We start from the raw sequence: 25,376 nt of genomic DNA, 5'->3' as shown, positions 1-25,376 counted from the left end.
AGCTGTATTATTGCCATTCTATATAGGAAGAAACAGGGGTCCAGAGAGCCTAAGTCACCTGCCTGAGGCCACACAGCTAATGCCGTGGTGAAGTTGTAGTCTCCTAAGCCAGCCAGGCTCCCCAAGTACCTAAGCCCGTGACCATTATGGGAGGGATGCAGCCTGGCCTTTGGTGTGATGGGCTGACAACTTTAAATAGCCCACGGGGAGGCTGGCGCACCCTGGTTTAGGATCGTACTGCTTGAAAGGTGTCCAGGATGTGGTAGTCTCACCGGAAGGAGGCCAGCCAGAATACCACATCCTGTGGCCACACGCGGGACCTCTCAGCTCCACCGAGCCCTTGGTTGGCAGCCAGCCTTGTGGGTTCTCTGCAGGCCGGGCGCTGGTCTGGAAGCTGCGTGAGCTGCCCCCGCTGAGTAATTTCATGTTTGGCATGCGTGGGTGCATCCCATGCAGCTGCTGTGGCCGGGGGATATTCTTTTCAGCAATTGAGCCAAGGTGGAGAGTTTATTCTCCTGTCATCCCTGGCATGTCCCAGCAGGATGTGAACCATCCCGACAGACCAGCTTTGCAGGGTGTTTCTGCCCCGGCTCTTGCTGTTCCCGGGAGGCTAGCCTTCCTGCCAGCAGCACGCTATTTGAGATGAGTTTCTAGCCCAAGCAAAAGGGAGCTTGAAAGTTTCAAGTCCAACTAATGTGGCTTTTCAAAATGGAATCGGAAATGAGAGGATATCAAATTGCAGACACCCACACAAGAGACTGGTTTCCACTGACTAAACTGCTATTTTTTTTTTGCTGATAGTAGTTGGAAGTGGGGAGAGTAAAAACATCTCTTCCAGATCTTTCCACTTTGTTCCCCTAGTTTGATGATTGATTATTTAGGAGAGGGAGGCAGGGACGGACTTGTAATGAGGCTCTCTTTGGAAGGAGCCTCTCACCTCGGTGAACACAAAGGTGCCCGCGCTCACGACTTTGTAAATGTGCTGGCAGTGCTGGGGGTGGGGTGAGTGTGCCTTGTACTGTGTCACCTCAGGAGCAAGAAACAGAGCAGGAAGTCTCAGAGGGGGCAGAACAGAAACAACAAAAATTGGACTCGAGGATCGAAATCATTCCGAATGGTGCTTGCCGTGTGACGTCATGGCCAAGCCTCCCGAGGCCATTTCCCAATAACCCAGTGGAACTGGTGTGACTGCCCCCCACATACATGGGCCCAGTGGTTAAGTTGGTGCCTTATAATCTGGGCCCCTTTCCTTCCCCAGCGCCAGGATTTCGTGTGAAGGGCTCTCCATTACTTAAAGAGCCATCCTTCTTCCTGAGTGTGCGATTCTTGCCAATTTCAATGAATGGAAATTACCGTGGACATCTTTTATCACCACCCACGTCTCATCCACCCCGCTCCCCCTTCTGCTGGGAGCAGAGGCCAGTATCTCCTTTGGGTTCTATTTCTCCCCTACTGGACAGTCTTGGGATAGGGGACACCGATCATGGCGCCCCACCCTCTGGGGCCAAGGGGTGGACAAAAGACCCATCAGACCAGGCAGATCCTCTGTTTGGAGCGACAGCTGGATGCCACCCACAGAAAAACAACATGGGGGGAAGCTGATGTAGCCCCTGCTGCTGGGACCCCCGCTGCTGTCTGAATTCCTGCCCTTTCTGAGTCTGATCTGCCTACTTTCCCTTCCATTCTTCCGACCCCCCTGCTCCTCTTTTCACATCTTCCGAAAACCCGCCTTGGCTTGAAGTCGCCTGAGACATTTCTGGGCTTGCCACCAAAGAACATTTTTGCTTCTCACTGCTGAGCAGACACATGTGCACTCCCTTTCCCTGCTGAGTTTTGAGCCGGGGAGAACCTTGGGAAGAAGACTCACTGAGCAGAGCAGCCTCTTTCCCTGGTCTGCTGCCCCCAGCCAAGCTGAAGGAGGGTCTCCCCCTGAAGGCCCATCCCCTCCAAACACAGCCGGCCCGGCATTTCTTTCTGTGCTTCTGTCCTAGGATTTGCCACTTCCCTTTCCTTGGGGCTAAGACTGTGGCCAGCATTCGCCCAGGGAGGGAATGTCAGCTGCAGGAAGGAAGGACGGTTTGCATGCAAACAGTTTAATAGAAAGCAGCTTTGAAGGCAAACTAGCTCAGCCTCAGATAAAAACGGTTTCCAAATGTGTTGAACATGACACTGGCTATGTTTGCAGAACATTTAAAAATTTTGTCCAAAGGCAGCATTTTGTCCGTACAGTTTTTTTTTTTTTTTTTGCTGAGTAGTTCAGGAAGAGAGAGAGAAAATATTTGGTTTCTTTAGGCGAGAGCGCAGGACAGAAATACTGGGGATGTACTGAAGAAGGTAAGAGAGGAAAGTTACTTTTGTCCCGGCTGTTTTCCCAGCTGGGTTGATTAGGAAACAGGCAGGAGAAGAGCATCTGTCCCTGCCTTGATGATTGGAACTTTGAGACTGGGTCCTGTCCGCCCTGTATTAAAAACTCTTTCACACGCTGTCTGCTCTTACAGACAGATCTTAACTCCTTGCAGGGCCTTGAAGGGCCACCCAGCCTGATGGAGCGCCCCTCTCTCCCCACCCTCCCTCCTCCTTACGCCCCTCCCTCACTCTGCTAACCCCACCTCCCCCAAAGCAGGGCTGTTCTCCTGGGGCCTTGGCCCTGCCTCCCTGGGGTGTCCCCCTCCAGCTCCTCCATAGATGACCTTCCCGTCCTTCAGGCCTCGGGTTAAATTCTGCCCCAGACAGCCCTTCCCTGACCCACTACCCCAGGGAGCACCCCACATCCCACTCTCCCCTCGATGACTCGGGGGACACAGAACCCCAGAGATGCTCACATTTCATCATTCATTTTCCCCTCCTCATCATAACTCACAATTGTCTTATTGTGAATTTAAGTTCCTCTCTGCTCTGAGGCACACACCTGTCTTAGTTACTTGTTAGGTGGCAGGGGCTCAGCAGCCGAATCCTGAATCCCGAATCTAGAATCCCGTATCCTGTACGCATTCAGAGCCCTCCGCTCAGCAGGAGGCAAGGCCGGCTGCCCTGCGGGCTGGGGGAGCAGGAGGGCACTGGGGCTCCTGCAGTGAGCTGCTCCCCGCTTTCAGATGCGGAGGTGACCATGCAGCAGGCTGGTCTCAGAGCAGCACCCCCGGCCCCCAGGCTCCAAGGCCAGTCCTCGTCTGATCCCAAGGGCTACCTGGAGCTTGGATGCCTGTGGCTTTGCTGGGCTCCCTGTAGCTCTGTGGTGTTTGGTTAATCAGAGCCCTGGTAAAGTGGTGAGGTTTCCTGTGGGTGCTTTTCCCTGATGCCGACACCCGGGGGAATATTTGGAAGCAGGACTGTCGAGGTTCATGAGGTTGTTTTCTTCCCTCACCCCCAGGCCTGCACCCGTCCTTGGCCACCTTTGGGCCACATGCCACCTATGGCCCTGTTTGAAGTGGCTGAAGAGTGACACCCCTGGGCTCAGGGACTGCTTTGTTGGCAGAGGGTCCTCTTCCTGCTGAGCTGGCTGCCGGGGCCAGAAAAGCTGACACCCCTGATCATAAAGTTCAGAAGTGGGATGGCTTTGGGGCTGAGGGTCCTGGGCCCTTCTCACAGGTGTCCCGGGCCCTGTTGAGTCAGCTCTGGTCGATCCAGGCCTGTCTCTCAGAAGAATCTGGCCAGCTTGTGGCGGAGCTGCACTGGCTTCTCTGAGCGAGGAGGCTCCAAGTGGCCCGGGGACAATGGTGAGGGAGGGGCGTGGCGGGTGCCAGGCGTGACTCATGCCCGCCCCCCACCCCCGCCTTCCGCCGGTTCTCCTCAGGCAGCCTGATTGTCAGAAGGCGCTGACTCAGCCGCCTGAGCTTGTCCAAAAGTGAATCAGATAACACGGAGTCTGTGCTGGACTGGCTCCCCATCTTCTGGAGTCTGTCACTCATCCTTGTAAAGTAACCAGGAGCTGGAACGCAGCTTGCACTACCATAGTTACCCTCATATTTTGTTTCTGTGTTTTTCCATTTTGAATTCTTTTCCCCACTCTCTCTGTCCTGGTCCTTTTGTGGTCTCTCCTCTTTTTCTCCCTGAACCGAGAGGCCTGCATTGCATTGGCTAAAGAGGCCATGGACCCTGTGGATGTTAGAAGGCTTCTGTTACCGTATTGATTTTTACCATTTTTAGGGGGATGCAAATCTGTATTGCACCAGGTGATGTCAGTCCAGACGCTGGCGTGGAAGCTGGCTTTTTTGTTCCGGGCCAGCCTTTGTCCAGGGGCTCGTGGGGACGAGGCTTCTCATTGTTCTGCTTGCAGCTTCTCGTGGAATGTGAAAATATTTCAGTTCCCCAAACTATCAAAACTGGAGCCCTTCTGTGTTCTCTGGCCCTATGTCAAGAACTTAGTTGATTGTTAAGGAAATTCTTTGGCTATGTTTTTCTCTTAATATGGTAATGCTTTTTTTCACTTTGTTGGTCTCTCTTCAGGGAATTCGATTCAGACTATTATTTCTGCTTCTCACAAAGCAGTTCCCAGATTGTTGGGACTGAATTTGTAGGTGCCTCATTGGGAACGTCCCCTTCGCTGAGTGGAGAGGGCATGCATTGTTTCCATTTGCCAGTTTAGTGAGTGTGTAGCAGTGTGTTGGGGCCCAGGGTTGGCCAGCTGTGGCCTGCAGTCCAAATCCAGCCCTCCATCTGCTTTTGTAAATAAAGTTTTATTGAAACACAGCCATGCCCATTTGCTTATGTAGAGTCTACTGCTGCTTTTGCTTGACAGCAGCAGAGTTGAGTAGCTGGGATGGAGACCATGTGGTCCGTGAAGCCAAAACTAGTTACTTTTTGGCCTTTCACAGAAAAAGTTTGCCAACCCCAGTGTGAGACGATTAACACCTTGTTCTAGAGGAGCTGAATGTGCTTGGACCGAAATATGCTCTTAAGACCCAAGTGACGTGAAGCACGAGGATACTACAGGGGAAAGGGCAGAGAAGCTGATCTCATTTGCTCTTGTGAGGACTCTGCTTCTTTGCTGAAGAAGATGCTTTGGTTTTGCCGGATTAAGCAGAGAGAGACCTTAGTTTTGACCATTTCTCTGTAACGTCGGTAGAGAGGAATTTTGTGAATTTGAAGATGTTTTCCAAATTATTATCCAATTTTAAATCCTAATGATCTTTTTAAGGTCTGATTTGTTCATTCTTTCAGTTATTTCTTGTTCATTCATGGAGTCTATAAACATTTATTGAACATCTATTTGACCAAACACTGTGTTAGGTGCTGAGGATGTAACAGCAATGGGCAAAAACCATGGAGCTTTTGGTCTCGTGTGGGAAACAGGTACCCTGGGATAAATATGGTGGTTGGTTCAATGAAGGAACAAACAGAAGAAGCTGTAGAAGGCCCTGGAGGCTGGGGAGACCCTGAAGGTATTGTAGGCAGAGAAGCTTATCTGAGGAGGTAATATCCAAGCTGAGACATGAAGGCCAGATAGAGCTAGCCAAGGGGAAAAGTGGGGCCTAGAGTTGCTTACTTTTCTCCCCATCCTGAGGACCTGGACCTTGGACCACATACAAACTTCTTTCCCTGTGAGTTTATTAGAGGCCTGCAGAACACAAGCCAGTGCTTCTTGTTAGCTGGTTCCTCTGCATGTTTCTGTGTCTTTTATTGGCCTTGGCTCTTTGCGGTTCCTGTTCATACTCTGGAAAGCTCCAATTTCTTGTGCAATCTCCTGAGAGCCCAGAAGTGCAAAGGGTTCATAATGAGCTGATCACCTCTTATTCATGGCAGGGTGGAGGCGGTCTCCCAAAACTGGCTTCCTAAAACCCTCCACACCACTTTCTATGGCAAGGCAGAAATAAGACATTCTGATGAATTGAGGACTGAGTATTCTAATAAATGTGCTAATTGACAAGTCACTTTTGTTAAATAAGGCGCCAGAATGTGATAACGAGAACGTCACTTGTGGTATTCTCCTCTTTGCTTTGCCTGCTGGGCGGCTCCTAGAAACCATTGGCCCTGAGGCTAGAATATTTTCTGTGCCACCATTTTATGTCATGAGTATATATAAATTAACTTACTGTGATAAGCCCTGTGTCATTGACCATCTCAAATTATTTTTATATAGAGGAGGTTATATATCTTTAAGATTTTGTTTTTGACTTCTTTTCCCATTTTATTTATTTATTATATTTTTTGGGGGTACACCAAGTTCAATCATCTGTTTTTATACACATATCCCCGTATTCCCTCCCTCCCTCGACTCCCCCCCACCCTCCCCGTACCAGTCCTCTAAGGCATCATCCATCCTTGAGTTGACCTCCCTTTGTTATACAGCAACTTCCCACTGGCTATCTATTTTACAGTTGGTAGTATATATATGTCTATGCTACTCTCTCACTTCGTCTCAGCTTCCCCTTCACTCCCCACCCCCCCCAAACAAGAATTTTTTAAAATAAATTTTACAAGAATGAAACATCCTGGGCAACTTCCCTGCATGTGGAACTACACAAGCACTAAGTGGCCATGGGTAATGGGGAGCCATTGTGTCTTCAATTCATTTCAGCAGATACCAAGTGACTGCTGTGGGTTCAGCACTGAACCCACCAAACAGAGTGAGTCCCTTTGTAGAGCTGGTAGATATAAGCTGTCCCTTTACCCACATGAGCCCCAAAGCCTACTACCTTATAGATGGCTGAAAACCAGGCTGCATCCAGAGTCAGTACCCAAACTGAAATGCGAGGCCTTGGCTAGCCCCAAATGTTGGACTAATCCCAATTTTAAGATCCTCATGGATCTTTTAAGATCTGATTGGTTTATTTGTTCATATATTCACTTTCATATCAATATTGATTTTTTTTTAAACAGGAAATTTTTTTTAAGAACTTTTATTGAGATACAGTTAACATACAACAAACTGCATATATTTGGAGCATACAATTTGGTATCCCAATCTCCCAATTCATTCCCCCCAACCCTCCCCGCTTTCCCTACTTGGTGTCCATATGTTTGTTTTCTACCTCTGTGTCTCTATTTCTGCCTTGCAAACCAGTTGATTTGTACCGTTTTTCTATATTCCACATATACAGGTTAATATACGATATTTGTTTTTCTCTTTCTGACTCACTTCACTCTGTATGACAGTCTTTAGGTCCATCGATGTCTCTAAAAATGTCCTAGTTTCATTGCTTTTTACAGCTGAGTAATATTCCATTGTATCTATGCACCACATCTTTTTTATCCATTCATCCGTTGATGGACATTTAGGTTGCTTCCATGTCCTGGCTATTGTAAATAGTGCTGCAATGAACATTGGAGTGCATGTGTCTTTTTGAATGATGGTGTTCTCTGGGTATATGCCCAGCAGTGGGATTGCTGGGTCATACGGTAATTCTATTTTCAGTGTTGCAAGGAACCTCCATACCATTCTCCATAATGGCTGTATCAATTTACATTCCCACCAGCAGTGCAAGAGCGTTCCCTTTTCTCCACACCCTCTTCAGCATATACTGTTTGTAGATTTTCTGATGATGCCCATTCTAACTGGTGTGAGGTGATACCTCATTGTAGTTTTGATTTGCATTTCTCTAATAATTAGTGATATGGAGCAGCTTTTCATGTGCCTCTTGGCCATCTGTATGTCTTCTTTGGAGAAATGCCTATTTAGGTCTTCTGCCCATTTTTGATTGGGTTGTTTGTTTTTTTGATATTGAGCTGCATGAACTATTTATATATTTTGGGGATTAATCCCTTGTCTGTTGATTCGTTTGCAAATATTTTTTTCCATTCTGAGGGTTGTCTTTTCATCTTGCTTATAGTTTCCTTTGCTGTGAAGAAGCTTTGAAGTTTCATTAGGTCCCACCTATTTATATTTGTTTTTATTTCCATTACTCTAGGGGGTGGATCAAAAAAGATCTTGTGATTTACATCAAAGAGTGTTCTTCCTATGTTTTCCTCTAGGAGTTTTAGGTCTTTAATCCATTTTGAATTATTTATTATATTGATTTTCATAAATATTTATTGGCCAAACAACATTGTAGTGGCGGTGGCCAACTTGAAGTCCCCGGATAAAAGTGGATGGGCTGACAGATGTGAAGACAAGAGTTGTACTGGATGAGACAATGCTTTTCCTCCTTTCAATGCCACAGACTATATACAGTCACTGGCTGTTGGGCTCCCGTAAAGAAATGTTGACATTTTGTGGTTTAAACAGCAAGATAAGGGAATATTTAAAATGCCAGCGTTTCTTGATAAAGCTTAAGGAGACTAAATATTACGGTGGTGTGCGTAAACAATGAGGAGGAAGGTTGTTTCATTTGCTCTTTCTCTCTTTTATTTTTTGGTACCCATTCTCTGTTCCTTTTCTCTCTTTCCCTCCATCTCTCCCACTTCTCTTCTCTGTCCCACCTGAACATCCCCCCACCCCAGCCACCCTCCCACTCATCCCACCTCTTTCCCTCCTCCCTTCCCTGTACAGCAACTATAAGATGTCAATTTGGGGAAATGAATGGTGGTAACTTGATGACACTGTCCTTCTGAGACCTGTGCACGTTGTGATCTCTGTGCCACATGACAGATCCTTCCTGGCCCAGCCTTTCGGCTCACCTGCTCACGGCAACCACCCTCCCTTGGTTGTATCCTTGACTTTGTCATCACTGATAGCTTCCACCTCTCTAATCTGAATCCAAGTATCTCATTCTTGGTCCACCTCCTTCTCCCCTGGTGCAGTTGCTTTATGGGTGTGTGACCTGTGCACTCACAAGCCCTATGTTCAGAAGGGAACCCTGCTTGAGGGTTTAATGCTCTGAGGTCTCCATTTTAATTTTATCTTTGAATTTGTGCTTTGTAAGTGAAGTCTGCTGAGACAGTGGAGTATGTGCTGGGGGCTTGGAGCCTTGGCTCCCACACTCTTCCTTTTCCTGTTGCCTTCCTACCTCCCCAGGATGGGTTCCTGGCTTCCCTGCTCCTCTGGCACCTGGGACCCTTGGTTCTGTACAGCAATCACTGCCACCCTCCTTCCCCCAGAGAGTACAGGCATGGGGTATGTACGCCCCACAGAATCTTGGGCAGTGGGTGGTTGATGCCACAGGCCATTCTGTGGGCAACGAGGCAGGGCCAAGCTTTTCCCACCCCATCCAGCTACCTAGTGCATCCTGGCGCCGAAGGCAGTTGCAATGCCCTTGGGGGTGGTCCATCCTCTGAGGCTGGGGCAGTAGGCCCTTGAGATGGGGAGAGGCCTGGCTTGACTTTCCTGTCTCTGCTCAGGCACAGTGCATGGGTCTGTCCAGTAGCTGGTGAGCAGAGCACTGAGTCTGAGGCTCCTGGGTCTGCACTCACCCCATGAATATCTTTGTGCCCCAGGAAGCATGACACTAAACAGCAAATAAAAACATCCGGACAGATGAAGAAAGAGAAAGTAGAAGGAAAAAAAGCTTTATATTTTAGTATCTTTAATGGCACTTTTTATGCACTTTATGAACAGGGGTCTACATTTTCATTCTGTCCTGGGCCTTGCAAATTTTGTAGCAGATCTCTGGTTCATCTGGGTCCACTGATCTGCTCACCTTCCTGCTGTCCCTCAGCCTCTCATGGGCTCACTTCCCTCCTTACCCGGGCTGGATCGCTGGGTCTCAGGCAAGTCTCAGCTGCTAACATTCCCCTGAACTCTGTGGTCTAGTTTGCTGTTCTTTAGGAAGCATGCAAGTTCCATGGTGCTGATTCTTGCTCTGTACGGGGGACATGCTCTTTCCCCCATTGCACATTTTTTAAAGAAAATGAAAGGTTAGCATAACTGTTTCCAGAAGACACATTGAATCACTTAGTTGAATCTCAGCCAGTTGCTGTAACATTAGCCTTTGAAGCAAACTTCATCCGATGCACAGGACCAGCTGCAAGCCCCAGCTCCTTGAAAACGGTGTTCTGGGCAGCTGGTAGATAACCTGGCTTCTGCAGATTCAGCAACAAAAATATTTTGGTAGCAGGAGTAGTTTATGCTTTGCGAGGAAGAGAAAGAAGTAGTTGACTTGCATCATGAGGTTAAAAAAAAGTTGCCAATTTTTCTTTTAGTTTTACTGGTTCATTTTATTACCCTTATTTCCAAACTTTAGAGAATGAGATTGCAATGAGAGGAGTGCACAAAAGGGCTTTTAGGTCAAACCCAGGGTGGCCAGAAGCTGAAATGTTGGTGGGTCATTGTTTTTAGGTCAGCTCTAGATGATTGCTGGCTGAACCAGCATCTGGAGAATTCCAGGAATCCCCTTTCCTCTTGTGGCTGCAAGAGTTTGCAGGGATCAGCTGACCCTTTGGGGAGTCGTATGAAAAGAGGTTTAGTAAGGACTCTGGTGCTTATTTTGATCTCACCAATTTTACTGTTGTATGCTAATAGGTTTTTTGGAAATCTACCAGGTCTTCTGGAAAGATCCCTAATTGTCAGAGCTGGGATGACCTTGGACATCACCAGGCTTGACTCCCTTATTTTAGAAGTGGTAAAACTGAGACCCAGAGAAGTCTATCAAGTGATCCAAGGTCAGAGTGCGTTAATACGGATGTCCTGCTTCCTGGGACTGTGTGCTCCCAGGCTACCTGGAAGCTGAGGTGGCCTTGAGTGTGTGTGGTGTGTGTGGTGTGTGTGGGGTCTGTGTGGTATGTGGTGTGTGTGTGTCGTGTGTGGTGTGTGCGTGTGCTGTGTGTGTGGTATGGGGTGTGTGGCGTGTTTGTGGTGTGTGTGTGTGCTGTGTGTGTGTGGTGTGTGCGTGTGGTGTGGTGTGTGTGTGGTTTGTGTGTGGTGTGTGTGTGTGTGGTATGTGTGTGTGTGTGTGGTGTGTGTGGTGTGTGGTATGTGTGTGGTGTGTGTGTGGTGTGTGTGTGTGGTGTTTGTGTGTGTCTGGTGCGTGTGGTGTGTGAGTGTGGGGTGTGTGTGGTGTGTGTGTGGTGCGTGTGTGTATGTGGTGTAGGGGGTGTGTGTGTGGTGTGTGTGTGTGGTGTGTGGGGTGTGCGTGTGTGTGGTGCGTGTGTGTATGTGGTGTAGGGGGTGTGTGTGTGGTGTGTGGGGGGTGTGTGGTGTGTGGGGTGTGCGTGTGGTGCGTGTGTGTGTGGTGCATGTGTGTGTGGAGCGTGTGTGTGTGTTTTGTCTCTGTCCTCGCTCTGCACCCCCCTTTGTGGCTGCTGGAGGATAAGCCTGAGACAAGCCCCCGGGGGGGCCCTTAGTTGGGCTTGGCTTCCCTGTGGGGACCGGCAGTTGAGCCACTGCTTCCGGGGGCACCCAGGCCACACAGCAAGCCCGTGAGGCAGGCAGGGCCACACCGGCCGCCTGCACCCCCACCGGGGCTTGTCCGAGGGTCGCTCAGCCTCCCACCGGGCAACCAGCGTGGCCTCGGCCTTCACCCCGAGGACGTGTGACCCGGCTTCCTCTGGCCGGCCTCCGTTCTGACTTCCTCAGCTGCCGTGGCCCTGTTGTGTGTCGTCTCTGCTCCTGTCTCTTGCCCCTGCCCCGTGGAGGCAGGCGCAGAGCAGCTCTTCTCTGGTGGCGGCTGTGTGCCCCGAGCGTCTGGGCGACGGGCGGAGGGGGCTGGGGAGAACACCTGGGCTCTCGGTGCCACCAGCACCAGCTGCGGGACCGTCGGTCCCCTGGTGAGCGGAGCAGGTGCGGGGCTGGTCCCATCTGCCCGCGGGACAGCACGAGGCACGTAGGGCGCCCGAACAGAGGCGAGGTTCGTCTACACGGGCAAGGCTCTGCTCGGACCCCTTGTGTCTCGCGCTGACTGCCGTGGAAATTCGTGACCATTGCTTTCCTTTGAAGCAGACTTCTCCTCTTGCTCCCCCCAACACCGCCCCCCAAAAAAACAAACAAACCAACCAACCCTGCATGGAGGAATATACACTTACAGCCATTTCCAGACGTGTATTAGCATCACCACTGTAAAAGGAACCCTTTTCCCAAGCTGTGGTGGGCTCTGGTGGAGGCCCAGCACGCAGCCCTCCTCCTCCCCTCTGCTGGCACAGCTCTGAGTTTGTTTTAGGTCCACTCCTGACCCCCCACCATTGCCAACTCAGGCAAATCCTGAGGGTAAAGGCGGTTATGGGGGCCATGATCCCACACTGCCAAAAGGTGGTTGAGGGTAACCTTATGACCAGACTTGGGTTGATGACCTGCAGCCTTTCTGGGTTCTCAGCTCCTCTGAAGAGGCATGCAAGGGAGAAAAGAGTCTATTACTTCCAGTGGGCGTTGTCACATCTTTATGTCATGCCTGCAATGATGGTGGCCCTCTTGTGACCATGAGTCCAGGATGCCGTGTATCAGATAGAAGGAAGGAGCTTCTTTTTGACATTGTCCTTGAGCCTTTGAAGTGATCAGCCCTGCCACCACCCTGCCCTTGAGCCGGTGGCTTGCATTGGGTTTTCTGTTACTTGCAGCTGAAAAAAAACCCTAATTGATGGCCCCAAATCATTTTTAGTGTTGATCTATATTTAGCCCTTATGGAAGATTCAAGGCTGAGCTGCCCTTGAGGAGGGAGATGGATTTTATCTCTTTTTACTACTGTGTGTCCTGCTGGTTTTTGTCCCCCCACCCCCCGCCCCCGCGTCAGACAGTAAGCCTGGAGGGCACGGGTGGATTTCACTGATCTTTCGTGTTCCCTGTGGCAGGCCCGTCCTCAGTGCGTGCTTGTTGAGAAAGTTCTCTTTCACGTAGGCAGTGTTTCGTGGGAGCGGTGCTGCCAGGTTTGCTGGTTGTTGTTTGTTTGTTGTCATCTAAACGAACGATAAGAGCCTTCTTCAATCACGCTACGCACCAGCCTCTTCCAAGTTTTAACAGTAAATCTCTCACACAATTAATATCCCGCCTACGGCTTGTAGTTAGTGATGTAACTTGGACGTGGCACGTCTGGAGTCCACGCGCAGGACTCTGACACCCTCATCTGGGCTGTTTCTCCATCGACCTGGGTGGCATGGCCCACAACCCGGGGGGGTTCATGGGATCCGTGTTCCCTTCCAGCCCCTCTTGTTGATTCTGCTGTGAGGCTGGCGTTTAGCACAAGTGAGTCACTTGTAGACCGGGGATGGTGTGCCTTTCAACCTAGACGTCCCCTCTTTCCCACTGGCCTCCTGGGCTCCTCCTCCCAGGAGCGGGCACATGACCTTGAGAACGGGTAGTATGATGGACTCACTTTGGGACGCCTCTCGTCCTGGAAGGGTTGGGACAATGCCAGCTACCGGCTCTCCTGGTGGGGCCCGAGGGCTCCTTCTCAGCTCTGATCCGGAGTCTCGGGGTTGAGCTTTGGCCCCATATGAGCTCTCCACCCCTGCTTTGCTGCGCGCTTGGCTTGCATTCCACCCTTCCGCCCAAATGGCTGGAGAATCTGAAGACAAGGAACAGGAGCCGTATGTTTGCCCCGTACTTCCTCCTCTCCACTCTTGCTCCTCCCGCCTGCCAAGGGGAGGATGGATATCTGTGCTTTTACTCTGTAGGTGCGTTGCGAGGCTCCAGCGAGATGGTGAGAGGCAGTGGCTGTTAGGAGCGGGGCTGGCATCTCCAAAATGGCCTGTGGCTGGGCTGCTTCAGAGCTTCAGAGGGAGGCTCAGACAGAGTGTCTGCTGCCGGGAGCCCGGAGATGGCTTTGATGTGGGCGTCGCGGGAACCAGCCTGCAGACAGCTACGCACGGGGTTAAACCGGGAACGGGTGGCCCCGGGGTTTCCCATCCACAGGTCAAGGCTGAGGCGTGCCTTGGCGCTTCTAGCCGTATCTGCGTTTCATCTCCCCCGAGTCTCCCCGTGGAGCGGGTGTCTAGACAGCTATGGAATAAAATGCTCAATTACCGAGTAGGAATTTGGCCAGCAGAGGTGTAGCTGTGCCAAGCAGACAGGCCCGAGGTGAGGAGAGCGGCTGAGAAGGAGCCCCGCTTGGATCTGGAGCAGGCTGGAGAGCCTGACGCTGGTGGGGCCGGCCGGCACCTGCGGGGAGCAGGGGCCAAATGGCCTCCAAAAGGCATTTTGACTTCATGAACAGCTGTAAATCTGGCCTGGCCCACATCTCTGTCCCATCTCCCTCCCTTGCAAAGATTTCTGCCTACAATGAGAATTCCAGGTTAACGCCTACAAGGAGTGAAGGTCTGAGAGGTGGGAAACCTGTTCTCTCATTGAGCCAGGCTACTCATGAGCTGTGAGGAGTCACTCCCCCTCTGAGCCTCAGTTTCCACATCTGTAAAATGGAAGGAAATATGCCCTACTGCCAAGGTGGTCATGAAAGTGCTTTTTCACCTGGGAGGTAAAGGTCATTCCTATCACATCAATGCAAACTTCATAATCTAAGAATCCTCCTTGATGTGTGTCCACTTGCTTATTTCTGTCTTATGCTTGTCCTTTAGAATCTAGGAGGTGTTTGAGTGAATGAAAGCTTAAATAAGGTGATACTTGGTGTTGCTATCAGTGCAGGTTTGGCTTAATGATCACTTGTGATCCAAATTTCTTTCCCTTGTGTTGAAGCGAGGATTGATTCTTGGGGAGACTCTGGACTTATTTCGCTGGTGTCCACTTGTCCAAGCCCACGTGGTCACTCCAGTGTCGGTGATTCATTGCACTGGAGCCAAGCTCATCCACTGGGTTCTCTGGGCCCCTTTATTGGCCGCAAGACCAGGCCTCCCCAGTGAGCACAGCTGAGCTGCACACAGGCCCTTGGTGTTCTCCTTCCTTCCTGGAGGTCTCTCCCCTCCATCCTCACAGCTTCTGTTTCCTAAGAGGGTTTGCCTCCTTTTTCCATCCCCTGGGCCTGAGCTCAGACTTGGAAGACAGGAGTTCTGTCTTTAGGCCCCTCTGCTTTCTAAACCCCCTGATGTGGGGCCTGGGCCTTGCCCCCTTTCCTAGGGGGTGGATGAGGCTTGGCAGGGGTGGGGGATGAGCAGATGCTAATTAAGACCCCCGCAGCAAGTCCTGCCGTGTAACTTTCTGATGTGGTGCCCAGCTTGTGGCTGAGCTGAGGTGGGCTGTGCCCACCTTTCTGTGTTTGAACTTGACCTCTTGCCTTGAAGTTAGTGACAAGCAATGGTAATCTTGGGCAGCCTGAAGGACCCAGCCTAGGAGCCTTCGCCCCTGTGCCCCCTTGCCCACCCCTCAAGCCCAGCCCTGAAAGCCGTCCCTGGGCCCTAAAGGAGAGGTAGCGTCCTTGGCAGGCCTCCCCCAGCGTGGCCAGTGCTCGTTGCCGACCCTGACTCCTGTCCGCTCACCCGCTCTGGCTGTTGGATGAAGTCATTCCTGGCAGGGGCGGCTGGCACAGGCCCAGGGTAAACAGGCCGTGCTGAGCTCATTGGCGTGCTTCTGGATGAGCGCGGGGAGTGGGGGCTGTAGGCCTGTCCCCTCCAGAGCAGTACCGTGCACGCCAGCCTCAGGCGACCGCAAGGGCAAAGTGTCACTGTCAGGGCAGACCTGCGGTGCCAGCATCCTCCTGGGTGGAGGGCTGGGGGACACGCACTACTTTGTGGGAGTTCCGTTGGTGGGCTTTCCCGCATGGAGTCTGCACAGACTCTGATATTAATAACAAGACCCAACACAGGATGCTTACACGCCCCCGTTACATGATGCTTAACTGACCCAGGTGCTATTCAAAGAGCTGTTCCGATCTCAAGTTGCTGAATGCTCACAACAAACCAGTGAGATGTGTGCCACGTTATTCCCATTTTCCAGATGAGAACACTGAGGACCAGAGTGGATGTAAGGTCAGGCCAGGATATAATCAGGCCGCTTTGCCCCTGGTCTGAGCTCTTGGCCATGGCACTCTTCTAGGCCTCTTAGGACCTGTGATCTGAGGGGCATCCCTTCTCATGCAGCCCCTTAAAGTTTTAGGTCTTGGATCCCTTCTTCAGTATCCCTTCTTCCTCCATGCCTTTGCTGACCCAGCATGTTCCTGACCAGCATCTTCCCTATTTGGGGTCAGAGGGGGTCTTTGTGGCTCAGCACCTTGTAGGGGGTGACAATCTAGGTTCAGGGTTGCAGTTTTAAATCCCTGGCCCATCTCAAGTCACCCAGTTCCTTGGAGCCTCAGTTTCTTTGTCTGTTAAATGGGCCCAGTGATCTCCCCATCTCATTTGTTGGTGTCTGCTCCATCCCTGGCAAAGGAGATGCTAAAGTAACTGCTTGTTTCCAACCTCCCCCCCCCCACCCCTGCCCTGCCCACACACTCACAGCCTCCTCTCCTCTTTCCTTCTTTTTCAAGGTGGACAAACATGAGGATTCTTGCACTGCAATTAGCACGAGGCCTGGGTCTTTGCTTTTTGGGGTGGTCCACGTTGTTGTTCAGAGCAGCTATTCATTTTGACCCAGGAAACAAAGGCGAAAGGAACTCAGAGGTTTGCCTGGCTCCAGGGAGGAAGGGAGGGAGGAGAGCTTAGAGCCTTCCCGGATGGAAGCCTAGCTCTCAGCCCTGGTGATGCGAGCTGGCATTATCTTGTCTAATTTTGGTTCGAAGAGTAGTTAGGGGCTCCTGACTCTGCCTGGCCTTCACAGGGCATTGCGGGTCAACCAGGCTTTGTTGGGCTAATCAGTCCGCCCATGGCGGGAGCAGAGGTGGTTGATGGAAGACCTTTCCAGGCACGGAGAGAGCCCACCTCTTGGGTCTTGGCGTCTCGGGGCCCTGGATGGCTTGCTGCCACAGCCCCACCCCGTCCCTCACTAGGAGTGCGTGTACTTAATACAGAGATGCAAGGGACTGAGTCAGGGCAGCCCCCAGCCTGCAGAACTCCTGATTCTCCAGGACCCAGGAGGGGTGCGCCTATGATAAGTGGGAGCAGGTCCACCCTTTCTCCTCTCCCCGGGGGTGTGGGCTCTGGAGGCTTCCCTGGGACTTCTGTCTCTAAGACTGCCGCAGACAGGCTTGCCCACAATCCTAAACTTGTGCCTCTCTGTCTCCTGGCCTCCAGGTTTCAGCGCAAGTCTGTGCTGATAGCTTCAAGATGTGCTGAGACCCTGAGCTGGCCTCCAGTATCTGTCCCACATCTTCCTTGGCGTGTGGTGGCGGCAGTGTGCATTTGACCCGCAGCAGCTTATGACGCATTGATTGTCATGGGTGGGAGGGAAGGGTGGGTCTCAGCCGGGAAGGGATGTTCGGCCTGACCTCGGTTTCCTGCAAGGCCTGGGGAATACGAGCAGTCCCCTGTGCTTGGCATCGCACGACATCCGTGCGTTTATCCATTCTGTTCACTTAACCAAATGCAGCAACGCCAACCTTGTGTTCCAGGGAAAGCTGCCCGTGCTACTGCTTGGCCGCTCCTCAGAGCTGCGGCCGGGAGAGTTCGTGGTGGCCATCGGAAGCCCGTTTTCCCTTCAAAACACTGTCACCACTGGGATCGTCAGCACCACCCAGCGTGGCGGCAAAGAACTGGGGCTCCGGAACTCGGACATGGACTACATCCAGACAGACGCCATCATCAACGTGAGTCCGTCTGCGGCAGGGTCAGGAGGGATTTCGGAAAGCTGGGCTGGGCTTAGGAACCAGGAGTGGAGTCAGGATCCTCAAGGTGCTTCCCGGGGGTTCCCAGTGAACCCCTGAAGCAGATGAGGCAGAGGGCTGGTCCTCAGCCTGTTGGCAGTCTCCAGGGTTTCCTGTGATGGGAACTTGAGATTTGCCAAAGTCTGCAGCCCGGAGAAGCTCTCCATCCTCCTATGGGCTGGCTGCAGGGTCAGCCACCCCTGGCTGGAGCTGCTTGTGTTGCTTTGTGGCAGGAGGGACACACCTTGGCACAGGCTCTGTAGCCCCCAGAGGTGTTTGCACTGCCTGGGGGACAGTCTGAGCAGCAGGTCTACTCACTCAATGTCTAATGAGGGCAGGATGCTCCCACAGCATCTCATCAATGGAATCTTTTTTTTAAGTCACATTTTTCCACTTCAGCTGTTTCTCTATAGGACTGATGTTTCTAAAAAGCGTTTTCCCCTACATCTGTCTAATAAATAAAAACCACAGTGTGTTTTGTGCTCTTGCTGCCTCTAGTAGGCTTTATTCCCAAACTTCCTTGTGCTCTGCATGAAGTAATGGAAATAGAGAAAACCACGTATATTTCTAGACCAAGCAATAGAGGTCACATAGATGTGGGGGGGTGGTTTGCAGATTTGAAATGCTGTGATACTGGAGCAAGTGAGCAGCCAGGCTATTGCCAAGAGAAGGAAGGTGTGGTAATTTGTAGTTGGCTTCTAGGCTTTGGAGCAAAATATCAAAATATGTATATATATATATGTACATATATATCTCCCGTTTATAGCACAGCTACATCTAAAACTTTCTGAAAATTGTTAATGTCCTTTTTTTTTTTCCCAGCAAAATATTAGGTAGACGAAATATTTGTTCTGGGAACAAATCTTAGGAGAGAACTTGCACTCAGGGACCTGCCAGGCAGGGAAGTAGATTGGACCATGCAATGACATAAATTTATAACCTTTTAATTTTTGCTTAATTTCAGTATGGAAATTCCGGAGGCCCATTAGTAAACCTGGTAAGGCCTTTTAAAAGTCTATGTACATGTCTTTTTTCTTTGGTTTCTTTTCAGATGTAATTTGCCAAAGCACATTATCTAATTCTTTTAAAGTGAAATCTGTGACCGTACTGTACCTTGCAAATTTCGCTTCTCTTTTCTGGAAAGAGTAAGGCGTGCTGGAGTTTGGATTGGAAATGTTGTGCCAGCGGACATGCTTGCGTTTCAGAGTTACAAGTAAAGGCATTGGAATTCAGGTCCAACCCAGGAGTAGTTAAAGGAGTGGGTCTTTTTTTTTTTTTTAATTAAGATTTTTTTAAAGTCTTTATTGAATTTGTTACAATATTGCTTCTTCTTCTTCTTTTTTAATGTTTTGGTTTTTTAGCCCTGAGGCATGTGGGATCTTAGCTCCCCAACCAGGGATCGAACCCATGCCCCCTGCATTGGAAAGCAAAGTCCTAACCACTGGACCGCCAGGGAGGGCCCAGAGAGGGTCTTTATTTCGAAGGTGTCAGTGGTTCTGGCCTGTCCCCAGGCTGCCTAAGGAGCTGGCGTGGCTCATCTACAGTCTTTGTCTTGGCCAGGGGCCCTCCCTTCTGACCTGGCTTGGAATGAGGAGTTACCCTGCTCACAAAGATGTCACCTAAGTTTATATTTTATTTAAGAGTAAAAAAGGGAGCCTTAGAATCAGACGGTCAGAGCCAGGGTGCAGTTCAGGGTCACCTATCCCAACGCTCATTTACATGTGATGAAATCCAGGCCCTGTTTAGCAAAGCCCAGGATGGCAGTGCCTCCTGGATGGTCCCTTGGAGTCGGGAACTGAATTCTCAGCACTACGGGAAGTGTGCAAGGAGTGACTTTTATACTCCCCTGGCAGTTTTCCCTTCTAAGCCCGAGTTGAACAACCCTTTAACAATAGTGTTCAGAATAATGGTTGGATGGCGTGAGGTGAGCCTGTTATTCCAGGATTGTTTCCTATGGTGTGGTGTTCACTGAACTGTGCATTTATCTTGAATTGAAGCACGCCCTGTAGGTTGGCTTCCTCCATGATTTAAAGCTAGTCCGAGACAAGCGGAGGAAATGAGATGCGATTGTGAGCCCTCTGCTGCCCCCAAGTGCCCCTGAGGCTGCTCGGAGATGAGGCTTTGTTTTCCTGGTGATGAAGTCTGTCCTCCCTGAGCGCTAAGGTTGTTTCTCCCTGATGTCAGTGGAGGAATCTTAAGATCAATGGAAATGCGAGCTGCAGAAGCTGTGGACAGCCACTTAAAGGACTCGGGGGCTTTTAGAAACATATTCCACGCCAAGGGAGCAGAAGCGCATTTTGAAACTGTCTGACCCTGTGCTTTCTGTGTGGTGATCCCTCAGCTCTGAGTCGAGTGGGTGTCGATTCTTCCATTGCTGAGATTGCCCAAGTCAGGACTCTTCCTCTAAGACCCAGGAGCCCCCTTCCTCCAGCTCTCCTCACCCCACTCATTTCTCTGAAGAAGTTCCAAGACTCCTTTCATGCAAATTCTCTACTCTCTCATATCTTCAGGTGATATGCGTATCTTCAGGTGAACCTTCACGGATTCAGTAAGCTGTTTTCATCTGTTTTTCAGGATGGTGAAGTGATTGGAATTAACACACTGAAAGTGACAGCTGGAATCTCCTTTGCAATTCCATCTGATAAGATTAAAAAGTTCCTAACGGAATCCCATGACCGACAAGCCAAAGGTAAAGCAAGGCCCAGGCAGCCCTCGGGAGATTTAGGTCTGGGGCCCGGCTGCCAGTCAACACTTGGGGCAGGGAAAACAACCTCCTGAAGGTCAGCCACACCTTCCTATCAAGAAGGGAAAGGAATGCATGCTATTAAGCCCTTGCTATTAGGTCATAGATGTTTGACTGTTTTTGATTTGTGATCATGAGTGTTTCATATGGTTCAATCTGGTATGTACCAGGCATGATCCTGGGTGATTTCTGTACATCATTTCACTTCATTGTTCATTATGTCACTTAATTCCTTTGCCTGATCAGGTGGGAATTATTAGTCCCATTTTACTGATGAGAAAACTGAGATTCAAGGAGCTTATTCATTCCACAAATGCTTATTGACCCTCTGCTCACGGTCAGGCTGGGGGTTCGAGGCACAACAGGGTCCCTTGCAGGAGTGATGTTTACCTTCTACCTGGGGAAGAAAGGGGCAAGTAGGGTCCCGATCAGGATTTGAACCACGAGCTGAGTTCAAATAGTCATCTGCCTGAGGCCCTGACTCTACACGGCAAACTGGGGGATTGAACCCCCGGGCTTGTGATGTCCCAGCACAGCCGCCAATTGGACTGACCTTCAGTTGTCCTTTTGTTGTCACCCCAGGCAAAGCCATCACCAAGAAGAAGTATATTGGCATCCGAATGATGTCACTCACATCCAGGTGGGTAACAGGACGTCTATGTCTGTCTGTGTCTTAAATTTAAAACAAACCTGAACTTCGGAAGACTCTCATGGGCACCCCTAAAAGGGAAACCTTACTCTGCTTCAAGATGGCTCAATTTCTGGTTAAAGTAACATTAGGAAAGAGAGGAGGGCTGTTAGCCTTGGCCTCTTGTTTTATCCTTCATGTTTGTTTTTGGATTCTGAGCAGGTCCTTCCTTCTGGACGATTCTGCTCTTCTTTGAAGGCAGGTCTGAAGAGCCGGGATGTTGATCATCCTCCCTCAGGCCTTCCTTTCACCACTTGCTCTGTTGAAATCCACATTCCAGGAGGGCCCCAAGCACCTCCCTCGGTCCCAGAGCGCCCTGCCTTTCCTTAGCTGTGCCGCCTGCGGGCTGAGGCTCCTGGAATGCCGGTTAGGCCGGCATGACTGATGGGCTTGTTTTTCCCGAGCTGGTGGAAGTTGTGGTATGTGGCTGCCAGACTCACAACATACTGGTGCTTTAACCTTGATGAAAAAATCTGCTGTAATCGTAGGAGTCCTGGTACCTAAGGGCCTGGTTGCAACTCTTGTTGGTAAAGTCGGCAAAGAGCAGAACGTATTGATTATTAATTATTTATTGTGATTAGTTAGCTATTAATTTTGAACACAGGACTACAGTTTAGACACATGTAATAAATAATGGTACCTTTCTTAGCTGGCTTGCCAAGACTAAAATGTGTGTCAGGTCTTGTCTGGGAGCAAGACCTGGGGTCCAGCTTCCTGGGTTCTTATCCCAGCTCTACTATTTCCTGGTTTGTGATCTTGGCATGACTTGACCCCTGTGTGTCTCAATTTTCTCCTCTCCGGGATGACGATAACTGTGCAGGCATGTTGGTGTGTGATGATGACTGAGTGATTTCATGCGTGTCAAAGCTTGCATGAATGGGTGGTGGCAGTGGTCGCTAGCCACGGTGACCCCACCCACTACCTATCATGTGCTTGCTGGGTGCCCGGCACTAGGCCTGGTGCCGGACCTAGATGATCTCATCTGGTCCTCATGACAACCCCACAGCATTGTTCCTGTTTTGCAGGTGAGAAAACTAAGGCACAGAGAGGTTAAGCAACTGCCCAAGGTCACACAGGAAGTGGCAGAGCTGGGACTCCAAGGCAGGCCAACTGCTGTATTGTACTGACTCCTTAAGTGGTAGCTACTGTCAATTAATAATAATAATAATAATAATAATAATAATAATAATAATAAAGACACTTCCCTTGCTGTTATCCAGTAACTCTAGGAAACAGGCAATTTAAAGCAGAATCAAAACCCCTGGAGGAATTTTATGTTAGAATCAGGGAAGGAGGAGAAGCTGGGTGGGAGCCCCGTTATACTTAACACTAATACAGGTGCTCTTTCTCCCGAGCAGCAAAGCCAAAGAGCTGAAGGATCGCCACCGAGACTTCCCAGATGTGCTTTCAGGAGCGTACATTATCGAAGTAATTCCTGATACCCCCGCAGAAGCGTGAGTTAGAATTATTTTCCCTTTTCCTAATATCCTTGTGTTTCCCGGAGGTAGAAGGCAGGGGGCAGAGGGCAGGAGGCTGTTCCTTTTGTATCAGCTCAGATGATTGTGAGGATCCTTGACAAAATAGTTGGACAGCCTTGGTCAATTCTGCCGGTCAGGCCTTCTGACCTGGTTCAGCTCAGGACTCATCAGCAAAAGGATGCTTCCTGTCTTCAAAAGTTCTCTTCAGGAGGGTTATCAGATGGAAAGAGTGATATCAGACTTGTTACAAGTCTCTGGGACAGACCTGGCTGGGGAAAGAGGGTTGAAGGAGTGATGCGCTGAGACCTCAGGCTGCTGAATGCATCTCCTCCTGAAGCCTTCCCTAATTATGTCTGTTATCAGTCAGGCTATACTTGTCCACACCTCTAGGAAAATAACCCAGGAAACATCAAAGTAACATGAAAAGAAGTAGCACAACCAACAATCAGAGTTCATTACCTGTACTGACATAATATCCAGAGAGAAGTGCTAGACCAGTGGTGGGGGGGGGGAGCAAATTATTTCCTGGGGGCCAGATCTGGTCTGCTGTCTGCTTTTGGGATAAGAATAGATTTTTCATTTTCAAATGGTTGAAAAAATTTATATAAGAACTGTATTTTAGGACAAGTAAAAATGATATGAAATTCAAATTGCAGTGTTACATACATGAAATTTGACTGGAGCATGGCCATGCTCAGTAGATGATATATTGTCTGTGGTGGCTTTTGGACTACCATGGCAGAGTTGGGTTGTTGTGATGGAGACCATCTGGCTGCAAAGCCTAACATATTTCCTATCTGGCCGTTTACAGAAAAATTTGCTGACCCCTGTGCTAGACCATTGAAGAACATAACAGCTTCTTTGATGCTGTCATAGAGAAGTGCTAAAGTTACAGCAACAATAGCACAAAGCAGGTATCTCATAGTCGAACCATCAGCTCATCCCTGTAGGAACTGCTCTCTGAGTGGTGACACCTATTACAAGAAAGTTGGTCACGGTCATGGTGGATAGTAGATGGTACCTCCTCATTTCCTTTGGGGTCCATCTATGACGAGATCATACAAGTGCTGGTAGGCATTTTTGCAGTGGGCATGATTGATGATGTGGCCTAAAAACCTCAAAAGGAAATCATGCAACCCGTTGGTGGTTTAAGTCATGTTCACATTTTCACAGAACTACCACCCCACCCTGTTTGCCCTGGGCTTTTAGGTCCTAAACTGTGTCTCTGTGATTGTAAAGTTGATCACCATTCGTGGCAGTTAGACCAGGAGGAATGGAAGCTTTACAATCGTGTCTCCCTTTGTGTTGCAGTGGTGGGCTCAAGGAAAATGATGTCATCATCAGCATCAACGGACAGTCGGTGGTCTCCGCCAACGACGTCAGCGACGTCATTAAGAAGGAAAGCACCCTGAACATGGTTGTCCGCAGGGGCAATGAAGATATTATGATCACCGTGATTCCCGAAGAAATCGACCCGTAGGCAGAGGCATGAGCTGGACTTCATGTTTTCCTCAAAGACTCTCCAGTGGACGATGCATGATGACTCTGGGCTGGTGGCATCGGATGCCCAAGACTTTTGACGGCCATGTTGCTCCTTCAGCAGAAACACTGGCCAGCAGAATCCTTCTTGATAGTCCGCAGGCAGAGCCAGTGTAACGCTGTAGACCCGCAGGCAGAAGCTCGCCCTTCTGTAGCCCATGTACGCAGTGTGCTTTTTCTTGCCAGCTTGGACTGTTCTTGCTCTGACAGTCGACATTTGTCTCCTGCTTTAACCGAGTCATCACCGTAGTCCAGCTAAGGCTGTTGCTATAACGCATAGATAAGAGGAAGGTCCCAGGGGAGCCAGGATGGTACCGGGCGAGTTTCTGCTTTCCTCCGAGTCAGCACCCAGAGGAGGGAGATGCCGAGACCACGGGAGGGTGAACGCTGGCTTCCAAAATGGCCAAAGTTGCCTCTTTTAGGAATCTCTTCAGAACTGGGAGCACTGTGACTTGGAGTTTGAGCTATTAAAATACTTCTTCATACTTTGCCTTCTGGCGTCCTTCTTTCCTGGGAACAGCTGGTTGCTGTCTCTTTGAATTGATTATAATGTCAACAGCCTGCTCGTTAAACCACGCTGTCCTTGTGGGTTGAGCTGGAGTTCCCTCCAGTTATTTCAGAGTCATCCCAGGGGGTTCACCGGTGCTGTGAACACTGTGCTCGGCCTCCCCGGCTTCATGAAAGAGGCCTGAGGTCAGTTGCCCTTTCATCTGGAACTTTTCAAACCATAGAGAGGCCGTCAACCCCACACATCGTGCAGTCAGTCCGCAAAGATTTTTCTGGACCTCTGCTCTGTGCCAGGCAAGGCACGGGGCCAAGTGTAGAGGGGTGACTGCAGAGCGGGACCCCAGAGCTTCCGCAGAGAAACCAGGTCACCTTCTGAAAGAGAGATGGTTCAGGAGACCAGGATGTGACCCAAGGACAGTCCTGAGTCTTTGGAAAGCACAGGCTGGAGCTGACTCCAGCTGTCTTGGGCTCTGAAGTAGATCTAGACCTTAAGCCTTAGGGAGGTTGGAGCAGGGCTCCCCTCGATGTGTCCTTGAGCAGATGCAGCTCTAAGCATCTGTGGGCACCTTTATCTCCATGAAAGCTTCCAGGAGTTTGGGAAGCTGGACCCGAGAAGGCGGTGGCAAAACTTCAGCTTGGACGTTTACACAGGCCTGAGCCTGCAGCGAAGCACACCCCATAGAGGAGGCTGTTTACACCCCGAGCAGAGGGTGAAGGCTTTCTAAGTGCCAGCAGTCAAAAGGGGGGCCTTGGACAGGGTGGAGGGTCTGTTCTGTAGGCTGAGAGCTTAGCCCTTCCTCGACCACTAGATCTCTACCATCAGTTCGTAACTGGGGAGGCTGTGGGAGGTCAAAGGTCCCAGTGAAATGGAGGTGCAGCAAAGCCCAGCCCTCATCAGCACTGATGCGTGGCGGCCGAGCAGCCTGTGTTCTGTTGAACATGGTGTGTCCCTCTGCTCTCTGCTTACATGACCTTGTAGAGTCAGGAAGGGGCCAGCA

General features: G+C 50.2%; 1 protein-coding gene across 1 annotated transcript in view; it reads left to right on the top strand.

The window, feature by feature from the left end:
* HTRA1 (HtrA serine peptidase 1) overlaps window positions 1-24,356 on the top strand; it is a 54,463-nt gene extending 30,107 nt beyond the window's left edge. The window contains exons 4-9 of the mRNA XM_057735022.1: window positions 17,172-17,366; window positions 18,388-18,420; window positions 19,998-20,112; window positions 20,749-20,806; window positions 22,213-22,308; window positions 23,644-24,356. Coding sequence (XP_057591005.1) covers window positions 17,172-17,366; window positions 18,388-18,420; window positions 19,998-20,112; window positions 20,749-20,806; window positions 22,213-22,308; window positions 23,644-23,812 — 666 coding nt within the window. The 3' untranslated portion in view covers window positions 23,813-24,356. The remainder of the gene's footprint in view (window positions 1-17,171; window positions 17,367-18,387; window positions 18,421-19,997; window positions 20,113-20,748; window positions 20,807-22,212; window positions 22,309-23,643) is intronic.
* The last annotated feature ends 1,020 nt before the right edge of the window (window positions 24,357-25,376 follow it).

Source organism: Hippopotamus amphibius, chromosome 5 (genome assembly GCF_030028045.1).
Source record: "Hippopotamus amphibius kiboko isolate mHipAmp2 chromosome 5, mHipAmp2.hap2, whole genome shotgun sequence".
Taxonomy (NCBI): domain Eukaryota; kingdom Metazoa; phylum Chordata; class Mammalia; order Artiodactyla; family Hippopotamidae; genus Hippopotamus; species Hippopotamus amphibius.
Note: the sequence above shows the minus strand (reverse complement) of the source record. Positions and strands in the feature narration are given on the sequence as shown.